Raw genomic sequence first — 11485 nt, forward strand, 5'->3', positions numbered from 1 at the left:
AAGTTTCCTCTGCTAAGGTAAAGCTAATGGAACCAGAGTTGTCTTCTCAGTTCTCTGTACAGAGATAATAACACCCTCCCAGTGTAATACGTACAGATGGATATGGGGGAGGTCTGTGAGCAAAACATAGTTGGCCACGGTTTGAATGCCAGTCAGTGATTGTCATATTGTCTGTTTAGTCTTTTTTTGGTCATTTTTATTTTGTTCTATTCCATTATTGTTGGACCTTTTTATAGCTCAGTTCCGGGTTCTAAAGATGTTCCTACTTCTGCAGGAAAGGAGACCCTGCTACCAGACCTCACCGATGGAGACCCTGCTACCAGACCTCACCGATAGAGACCCTGCTACCAGACCTCACCGATGGAGACCCTGCTACCAGACCTCACCGATGGAGACCCTGCTACCAGACCTCACCGATGGAGACCCTGCTACCAGACCTCACCGATGGAGACCCTGCTACCAGACCTCACCGATGGAGACCCTGCTACCAGACCTCACCGATGGAGACCCTGCTACCAGACCTCACCGATAGAGACCCTGCTACCAGACCTCACCGATAGAGACCCTGCTACCAGACCTCACCGATAGAGACCCTGCTACCAGACCTCACCGATAGAGACCCTGCTACCAGACCTCACCGATAGAGACCCTGATACCAGACCTCACCGATAGAGACCCTGCTACCAGACCTCACCGATAGAGACCCTGCTACCAGACCTCACCGATGGAGACCCTGCTACCAGACCTCACCGATGGAGACCCTGCTACCAGACCTCACCGATGGAGACCCTGCTACCAGACCTCACCGATGGAGACCCTGCTACCAGACCTCACCGATAGAGACCCTGCTACCAGACCTCACCGATAGAGACCCTGCTACCAGACCTCACCGATAGAGACCCTGCTACCAGACCTCACCGATAGAGACCCTGCTACCAGACCTCACCGATAGAGACCCTGCTACCAGACCTCACCGATAGAGACCCTGCTACCAGACCTCACCGATAGAGACCCTGCTACCAGACCTCACCGATAGAGACCCTGCTACCAGACCTCACCGATAGAGACCCAACCTCCTCCAGTCTCGCACACACCTTTAGCAGCTGAGACTCGACCATCAGTCAACATGATGCTGTTCTCGTAGAAGATATTTAAACCATGTTGTAGCAAGTAAAGAATAACTTTTATTGGTGATGAAAATGCTGTTGATGATACACAGTAATGTGAAGGAGCTTTTTACACCAGGGCCGGTAAAACAAACTGAACAAAACATGTAAAACAGTAAGACACCGCGGGAAAACTTTTTCGTATAGCAAAAGTAACGCGTTAAAGCCAGAATCCTTAGATGCTACATCAATTTTTAATGATATCCATTGATTCTTGAATAACACAACTTATAAATGCCTCATTAATTTATTAGTTCAGCTGTCATTCCCCATTAGAACCCCAAATATAAGCTTGTTTTACTCAAGTGTTTGTAAACAATATAAATGTAAACAAACACTGTATAGCCTCAAAACATGGTTAAAACTATCATTTTGATACCATGGATGGGCAGTCCTTGCATCCATAGATCTGTCTATTTGAGCAGTTACATTTCTCCAGGTTCACCCCTCAGCTTTTGACCCTTTGTTATTGTTTCAAGTAAGGATTCTAGCTTTAAGTGCAAAATGTACCATAAACTTCATTGTCATCTGGCAGTATGATTTAATCTCAAACCTTTTTTCAACAATGTGTTATTTAACTAGAGTTTTGTAAACTGGGCCATACATAAATAATCACCTCTTTATAACATAAATTGTTGAAGAAAAGTTTCAAACTAAATTACACTGCCAGATTACAATGCGGTTTATTGTCAAATGTTAATTTAACACTACAGAAATGTAGCCTCTTGTTTAAAGCTGTCATTTCATTGTTGCAAATACTACCATCAAATGTAGTCAAATACAGATAATCCCATTGTATAGAGGCACACACACAACCGTTAGAAAGGTTATTGTAGTGGGAAAAATAACCTTGCATTTTATGGATAATTCATGTTTTTAAGAATGACGGTTAATCTCTTCACTCACATGCAGAAAAAAAGGGGAAATAAATCGGACTCGAGCAGAAACATGTCTAGCCTGGTCCCAGATCTGTTTGTGCTGTTTTGCCAACTCCTAGTCATTGGTCATCAACGACCATCAGACTTGTCTAAGCATCAAACAGATCTGGGCCAAAGATATAATGTGGGGATGATCAATAGGTTAAAATCAGACCTGAGTACAACCAGACATAGACCAATACTAGAACAGACCTGATTGGACCCAAGTGATCAGCCAAGTTGCACTTCTGGTTAATGAATAAGTCTTTATACTATATGTTGTCTAGGCCTTCTATAAATCAATAAATTCACCATATTAGCATAAAATAAATATGTTTTAGAATATGTTTTTAAGAAATGTTTTTTTCTATGCAGAGCCGTGGTTGTGTCCATTCGGATCTATCAGCTGTAGTTAAATTGACCCGAGACCCAATGACAATCGAACCGGACCGGAAGAATCGAACAGGAAGAATACTAAACACGTACAAAATGTGTATCAAACCAAACAAGCGTGGATTATTTCACCATATCAAAATGTGTATCAAACCAAACAAGCGTAGATTATTTCACCATATCAAAATGTGTATCAAACCAAACAAGCGTGGATTATTTCACCATATCAAAATGTGTATCAAACCAAACAAGCGTGGATTATTTCACCATATCAAAATGTGTATCAAGCCAAACAAGCGTGGATTATTTCACCATATCAAAATGTGTATCAAGCCAAACAAGCGTAGATTATTTCACCATATCAAAATGTGTATCAAGCCAAACAAGCGTGGATTATTTCACCATATCAAAATGTGTATCAAACCAAACAAGCGTAGATTATTTCAACATATCAAAATGTTTCAAACTATTCATCCGGGGTGTTCATCCTAATGCCATGTTTGCACTGGTCTTTCCCCCCAAAATGTAATAAAACACTCAGGGAAGAACAAACAGTACAGGGATTCAGAGAAGAACTTGAAGTAAAATAAATATGTACTTCCTTTTAAAAAGAACAGATGCAAACTGCTCTTAAGATCCAAAGCCGTTTACAACCCAATCTTAAACCCATGAACTAAGGCGCGATTCAATTCGATTGTGCTTCGCCGACAAAGAGTCATTTAAAGGTCATTTCCAAATGAACCGAATTATACAGCGTTTACTGTGAATGAGATCTCCGTAAACACTGGAAGATTGTCTTTTAAAGCCACATTTTCTTCAAGCTGCGATCGGATTGAATCCAGGCCTTAATTTCATTAACACCATCTTTAAGACTGATTAATTAAATATTGCACTCCACTTCCAAACCCAAACATATTTTCAACTAATATTCAAACCGGAGAAAATCATGTCAAATGATGGATAGGTTATTGATGTTTTGAGGACATGGAATTGAATGTTTCAGTACCAACACTGTAATAAAACATCAGTAATACTGAACGGTGTATCTGTCCTAGAACTAACCACACTCTATAACCATGACAACAAAGTGACTGTTCCAAGTGAAGACTGGTAGATTAGTGCATCTTCTACACATAAACCAGATTCACACTACAGAGTCCGGTTTGGTTCGGCCCTATAGTGTCAATCAGGCAATACAGCACAAGTAATGGCCAGCACTATTGATGCAGTTTCATGGCAACTACCCAAATGGCACCATAATCTCTATACAGTGCACTACTGTTGACCCCAGAGCGTCAAAATTAGAACACTATATAGTTCATAGGGTGCCATTTGGAAGGCAACCATGTTTTACAAACCCTGAGACACAGCAGGCAACTTCTGAACACAGTGACTACGTAGAGCCAAGAGGAAAATACAAAGATAAAAACACTAATATGATAACTTATAGACATGCCCATGATTGAATGATGATCAGTTTCCATACAGAACAACTCTAAATGATCGGAACGTTATGCCAACGTTCCCGGACCTGCAGGAGTCACTGATCTATAACAAGTATTCACACAAATGGTTTTCACAGAAGTAACATTGTTCTCAAATGAGGAACAGGAGATTTGATACAGAAAGACAACCAATCACCCTTAACTCAAACAGTCAACATTGTTGTCCAGCCTGATACTGATGGAGGTTGAATTAGACCGGGATTCATTCTGACCTACTTTTAAAAGGTAATTTCAAATAATTGAGCTGACATCTGCCAAGTTTACCTTTAAAATCTGCGTTGTCTACAAGCGTGATCGGATTGAATCCCGGCATTAAATAGCTACACTGACAATATCTTAACATGGTCCGCTGACTCAAAAGTAAATGGCATGATCCGCTGACTCAAAAGTAAATGGCATGATCCGCTGACTCAACAGTAAATGGCATGATCCGCTGACTCAACAGTAAATGGCATGATCCGCTGACTCAACAGTAACTGGCATGATCCGCTGACTCAACAGTAACTGGCATGATCCGCTGACTCAACAGTAACTGGCATGATCCGCTGACTCAACAGTAAATGGCATGATCCGCTGACTCAAACTCAACAAAAATCATGATCACCCTAAGTATATAAAACCGTGCAAGATGTTGTAAATCGCTCTAGCCGGGGGACAATGAGGAATCTACTCATTAAAAATCCCCATCAGATCCCTCCCATGACCAGAAATCAAGTCTTTATCATAGGTTAAGGCTCCATTTTCTTTTGTTGTCAATGCGGCACAGTACGAACTTCGTTATCTTATAAAAATAGAAAATGTAATGTCAAAAATATTTTTTATTTACACATTGACAGAGTATGTAAAAGTTAAATAATCTATTCAGTACATTGGTAACAAGAGTATATACAGTGCACAAAACATTAAGAACACCTTCATAATATTGAGTTGCGTTGCGCCGTCCCCAAGAACAGTCAATTCATCGGGACATGGACTCTACAACGTGTCAAAAGTGTTCCACAGGGATGCTGGCCAATGTTGACTCCAATGCTTCCCACAGTTGTGTCAAGTCGGCTGGATGTCCTTTGGGTGGTGGACCATTATTGATACACACAGGAAACTGTTGAGTGTGAAAAACCCAGCAGCGCTGCAGTTCTTGACACAATCATACCGGTGCGCCTGGCACCTACTACCATACCCCATTCAAAGGCACTTTAATCTTTTGTCTTGCCCCTTTCACCCTCTGAATGACACACATACACAATCCATGTCTCAAGGCTTAAAAATTATTCTTTCACCTGTCTCCTCCCCTTCATCTACACTGATTGAAGAGGATTTAACAGGTGACATCAATAAGGGATCACAGCTTTTACCTGGATACACCTGGTCAGTCGATCATGGAAAGAGCAGGTTTTGTCCACTCCGTGTGTATGCATATCAAATAGGTTGAAAACAATTCAGTTTTTTTTCCTGTCAAGACCGGAAGAGAACGATAGCAGCATTTTGTATTTGCTTATCATAGAGCAGGGTTGAAGTGCATTTCAATTCAGTGAATTCTGGGAGTACTTCTGTAAGAACTTAATGAATTGATTGAAATGACCTACGTCCATAATAGTACCCTAACGCTTACATAGTGCACTACTTTTAATACCCATGGACTCCAACCCTTTTATAGAGTTACTCATAATACCGGCTTGAGGACTGAGCGCAGTGAGCGTCCCTCTTTGGTGAGCTCTCTGGATAAGCACATGCAGGGCAGAGGGATGGCCTCGTCCCGACAGGTGATGGTGTTAAACTTGCACTTCTTCAGATGGTCGGCCATACTGGTGATGTTGGCAAACTTCCACTCCTTCACTGTACCGAAGGCTGTGCTAAATCGCCACACCTGGTTCACAAACAGAATATTATAAACAAATGAGTTCTCATCCAATAACGATATAGCCATTGATATACTATATGTCATACTGTATTCCTTGGCAGGGGAACCCTGCCAAGGCTACCCTGCCAAGGCTACCCTGCCAAGCCTTTAATCTAATTGACAATTTTGTTGAGACAGGACAACCTGCATTCAATGGTCAGCAAATAGGTGTGAATTCTAACTTGAGATCCCCACACATCTCAGACCGTCGTACTATTCCATGGATCATAGATTTATGGGAAAATTACACTAGATAAAATTCAATTGAGCATTTATTTAACTAGGAAAGTCAGTTAAGAACAAATTCTTATTTACAATGACGGCCTACACCTGATGACGCTGGCCTAATTGTGTGCTGCCCTACGGGACACCCAATCACGGCTGGTTGCGATACAGCCTGGATACAGATGTTAATGCACATGCATACACAGTAAGTGACTAACCTTGTTTTGGATCTGCCATGAGGATGACCCATCAGGCCTTCGTGTGTTCTCCCAGAGCAGCACCACCATGCCTCTGGACTGCAGTAAACTGCCACACACATCCCTCATTGTCCGAGAGACCCTGGAAAACTGGCACAGGCTGAAGCCATCCAGGAAACTGGCCACATACTGTTGCAGCTCAAAGGGCAAGGAGCTCAGGTGGTCGCAGGTGGACCCGAACCGACAGGCATTCCTGGGGAGGGTTTTATCGCCGTTCTGGGGAGGCATGTCGGGCCGCACCCCAAACGAGCCCAGGTGTCTGTCATGGATGATCCTGGAGCCCTGAACAGAGGGACAGAAGCGTCTCTGGGAGTAGGTGCAGCCGTAGTAGGCCAGGGGACAGCGGTGCTCCAGCCAGCCGTTCAGGCCGGCGTGGATGTCCCCGTGAACGTTTTTGAAATGCGAAGAGAACTCGTCCCTGCGGAACAGCTGTCCACACACGAAGGTGAACATGGTGCGCTGCTTGGTCTGGTAACGGGCCACGCACTCCAGAACCAGGTCCAGCCGGAGAGAGTGGAAGGGGCTGGGGTTGGAGAGCTGAGGGCTGGCGTGATCACAGGCCGACGCTGAGGCGATATCCCCCACCATGGTGTTAGTGGCCAGTATTGCCGAGGGGAAGGAGAAAGTCTGGGTACCAAAGTCGACGTGGTAGCCGTCTACAAACCTGCTGTCTGAGATGCTGCGGCCCCCAGGGGAGTCCCCCAGACAGAAGAGCAGTGCTGCCGTGATCAGGTCGATTCCATGGAGCCCCAATGGATCGTCAGTTACCTCCAGGTCTGAGGTGTCCACTGACTTGTCCTCCATTTTGGCTCTGAACAGATAGGGGTCAGACATCAGAGCCCTGCGCCCGTTAAATGTAAACACACTCATCCCCCTGAGCACCTGGAGGTTCTGAAGTTTCCTCTCCAGCCACCTGTCTTCTATCTCCAAGGGCAGATGCTGGAGCACATTGTAGGGCTCCAGATTTGGGAGAGGCATGGGAAGAGGCAAGTGGATGGGTAGTGGTGGAGGGTGGGGCCCAGAGGTCTCCAGGGGTGCTACTATATTAGGCATGGAGAGATAAGGCATCACCAGCCTGAAGTCTGAAAACCTGTTGACTTCAGAGCGTCTGGGTGGAGATCTGCTCAGATCCATCCACTCACGCTGTCTCAAGCGATTTTGGTTGTCTCCTTCATGCTTGAAACCATTACTGAGAGGAGGACAACCCACCTCAGCAAGACCCATCACATGGTCCTTCTCCACTTCCTCTGGAGACTCTATCCAATAGCTCTCGTCTCCCTGCCCGTCTGTTCCAAATCCACAGTCCACTCCGCCCACTGCTCCGAGCTCACAGCCCGACTCTGTGTCACTTGCCTTCATCTCTACATTCTTCAAATCATTATGATTATCATTATCACTGTCCTCTTCCCTATGGAGAACCCCTTCTCTCTCACCGTTTTCAACATTTACACTGATCAAGTCTATGTCCTTGGCACTTCTGAGGACGGCCAAGGTAGCCGCTAACTTTATTTTGTGTACCTCACTATAAGACTCATCATCATCTTCCATTTCAACCACTCCATTAGTCAAAGCAGCAGCCTCATCCATTTCAACCACTCCATTAGTCAAAGCAGCAGCCTCATCCATTTCAACCACTCCATTAGTCAAAGCAGCAGCCTCATCCATTTCAACCACTCCATTAGTCAAAGCAGCAGCCTCATCCATTTCAACGGTTCCATTACTAATGTCAGTCTCTGGTACACTTGACATTACATCAGCGATCTTGTAACATGTTTCCTCAGCCGATTTACTAGATCTGTTCTTTGACGTGTTGGTGGTGACTCTAAGAGACTCCAGTAGCATCCTCTGATCTTGCAGAGCCAGGGCCATGTCTAGCTGCTCCACCACTTCAACATTGCTCAAATGCTCATAGGACTTCCGGTCTGAATAGCTCACAGGCCAACGGTTCCACTCCATGGTGCAACACACCACACTGGCCGGGCACGTCTCAAGGTGTTTAGCCATCTTAATCCGGGGGATAGTGAAAGGGCACCCAAATCCAGTGTTGAGGCAAGGCACTCTTTCAAACGGGCATAGTAAATGATGCTCCTCCTCTTTACAGGAGTGGAAGACTGCCCCACAGACAAGAGGACAGCCAATGAGATCACAGGACATACCAGTCTCTGTGCGAATCATACACCTCCGGTTCACACAGTTCAGGCAGTGGGTATGGAGCTCATCCATCGTTGTTGTGTTGATATTCTGGATTTAAAAGGGTGTGGGGGGTTAGGGGTGATGTGGCCTGTAATAATGAGAGGAGAAAAAAAAAACATTATTCAAAACATTTATTAAATTGGACAATTTAGGTCCAATTAAAATAGACAAAATCAAGTTCAAACACAGTCAGTTTATGAATAGAAAAACCAACCAGGCCATGTCCCAGTTGCTAGAAACATCCTGTCCTGTTCCATTATCCCACTGACCGGCTCTCGAGCCGTCTGGTGCCTTTAAAAAGCATAGTGCCTGCTCCCTGCTGGCGTCTCAGACGGTTTCTGTTTACTAGATCTCTTCCGCTGCTGCATGACATTTCACCACACCCATCTTGGGTTGCAGTACACGGTCACACCAGTTCTAGAATATAACCTAAAGTACCACGGGGTTCATGACCTTTGACCCCATGGTGAGGCTGTACAACGCAGAGGCCAGTTCAGTGGTTCTCACCAGAGACAAAAGGAAGCGAGACATCTCACTTGCTCCCTTTTCTGGTTCATATACAGTCAATGAACTAAGCAGATCAGAACCAGCTGTTATTGCATTGGTGCATATGGGAAAGCCACTTAAGCAGACAGGAACTGCAACATTTTCTTTCCAACTGTAAAAGGTTCAGAGTGGGACATCTTAATTTATTCACCATCTTTGGCCTCACTAGCCTGCTCATAGCTTGATAATGACAAAGTTTGAAGATTATTTTAAGCAACTGTCGGCCAACCATGACAGTCTAAGGAGAAACGTTGCACTGCTGGGCTTGGATGGCTTGACAGGCCTTGAATGACTATAAATACAACAGCAGGATAGGATTCCATTTTGGAATATCTGGTCATCCATGAAAGTGGCGTGTAATGAAAATATAAAATACTAGAGATGTGTTTGCAATTATTATTGGACATATACAGGTAACTGCCAAAATAAACACCAGCATAGTGTCTTAATAGGGTGTTGCCCGCAGAACAGCTTCAATGCACCTTGTCATTGATTCTACAAGTGTCCAGAACTTTGTTTGAGGGATGAGACAATGCTTCAGAATCTCCCATAAATGTTCAATAGGGTTGACTACTTTTCTCTCCCCCCCCCTTTCTGACACCCAGGTGCAACACACATCTTCTGCATGCCTGGTATATATCTCAACCTGGATGTCGGCCCACCGCGACAGAGCTGCTCTTCCTCCCAGGGAACACCTGCCTGCTCAAAGACCTATACATCACAGTTGACAACTCCACAGTGTTGCCCTCCCAGAGTGCAAAGCACCTTGGCATCACCCTGGACAACACCCTGTCAGCATCAAAGCAGTGACTCCCTCCTGCAGGTTCATGCTCTACAACATCTGTAGAGTACGACCCCACCTCACACAAGTGGCGCAGGTCCTAATCCAGGCACTTGTCCTCTCCCGTCTGGACTATTGCATCGTACCCTAGAGGAGTTAAGTAGTTTTTGGGGGTACTGTACTATTTATATTTTACTTCACTACAAAATAACATACATTTTCCCTGACAACCAAAAGTACTAGTTACATTTTGAATGCTTAGCAGGTCTAATTGACACACTTATCAAGAGAACATCCCTGGTCATCCCTACTGCCTCTGATCCGTCGGACTCACTAAAACACATGTTCTTCGTTTGTAAATTATGTCCGAGTTTTGAAATGTGCCACTGGCTATCCTTATATTTTAAATATAATGGTGCTGTCTGGTTTACTTACCACAAGGAATGTTTAAGGATGTTTACTTTTGATACTTAAGTATATTTAAAACCAAATACTTTTAACTCAAGTAGTATTTTACTGGGAAAAGACGTCATCTGTATGGGGGAGTTTAAAGAGTCCCGACGCTCAATCTGAACATTAACGCACGTCGCTTGAGCTACTGTATTGGAAGCATTTAAAGGACCTTATCTTTAATATCAGCGAGAAATCATGAAGAAAAAAAAGTTTAATCGATACACACCTTGATAGGGTTAGAGTTCCCACAAGGCCATATATCCATGTTACAGACCTTATATACAGAAAACAGACAGAAGACATCAGGTGACCACCTGTGCTAATTAGCCTACTCTGAACACCTGTGTGTAAATGTAACTCAGGAAGTCCACTCTACAGCTGTATGGATCTGTGCATTTCTGCTACGGAAATTATCTGTTTTATTTGAAGGATTCCTTATCGGTGATGAAAGCCATGACTATTAACGTTTCTAAACGTTAAAAACACAGCATCGAGACTGTACTTCGCATTATTAGCCATTCGTGGGCGAAGCTAATCGCTGAGAGCTGTAGGAGAACGCAAAATGCTGCCTAGAGTCTGAGAGATACTGTGGTTCTATTGCTAACAAACATGTAATTAAACATGGTAGCAAGCGAATTGGCTAGATGATCACAATGATGCAGTTAAAATGATAGCCAGCCAAGCATGCCACTGCATGGCAAGTGGTATGTCTGGCTTAGCGGCTTCAAATAGAAAATAACTATGTCTAGACTAGCAACACCCGCCAGTTCCCATTTGTAAGTCTACTTTAGCCTTAAATTAGCATTGCTAGCTAGCGGCTAACAAACACCCATATGATTTAATTACAGGTAATAAGCAGTTTGAAAATGAACTAACGTTAACTAGCTAAACGACTACTATAGCTAAATTAGCTGGTTACTGTTACTTGGCAAAGTTGGCTTACCCGTAAGAAAGAAAAAAAACGACACAGCAAATGAGTCTTGTCTTTATATTCGGCCACACACAATTAACTAGTTCGGCAATGTTGTAACTGTTAGACAGTTACAAATAATCACGTCGTGTCTTTCGACTCCAGTCGCTGTGTTGTAAAAAGCAAACTAGCTCATCTTTGGATAGCTGCTACAAGTGGCGCTAGTTGATTACGTCATCATG

At 43.9% G+C, this 11485-nt stretch overlaps 1 protein-coding gene across 1 annotated transcript; it reads right to left on the reverse strand.

The window, feature by feature from the left end:
- Positions 1-1112: 1112 nt before the first annotated feature.
- Positions 1113-11448, reverse strand: LOC135525564 (F-box only protein 30-like). The gene is made up of 3 exons (XM_064953254.1): positions 11277-11448; positions 6322-8641; positions 1113-5845 (listed from the first exon to the last, which is right to left on the reverse strand). Exons 2-3 carry the CDS (start codon positions 8581-8583, stop codon positions 5642-5644), a joined length of 2466 nt encoding a protein of 821 aa, XP_064809326.1. The 5' UTR covers positions 8584-8641; positions 11277-11448; the 3' UTR covers positions 1113-5641.
- Between the last annotated feature and the right edge of the window lie 37 nt (positions 11449-11485).

Source organism: Oncorhynchus masou, chromosome 32 (genome assembly GCF_036934945.1).
Source record: "Oncorhynchus masou masou isolate Uvic2021 chromosome 32, UVic_Omas_1.1, whole genome shotgun sequence".
NCBI lineage: Eukaryota > Metazoa > Chordata > Actinopteri > Salmoniformes > Salmonidae > Oncorhynchus > Oncorhynchus masou.

Bases quoted from the DNA above. Each gene is read 5' to 3' on its own strand.
- LOC135525564 (XM_064953254.1), bottom strand. From the start codon at position 8,583: ATGGATGAGCTCCATACCCACTGCCTGAACTGTGTGAACCGGAGGTGT. The intron at 5,846-6,321 runs GTTAGTCACTTA...TTTGTGAACCAG, and splicing joins CATGGCAGATCCAAAACAAG to GTGTGGCGATTTAGCACAGC.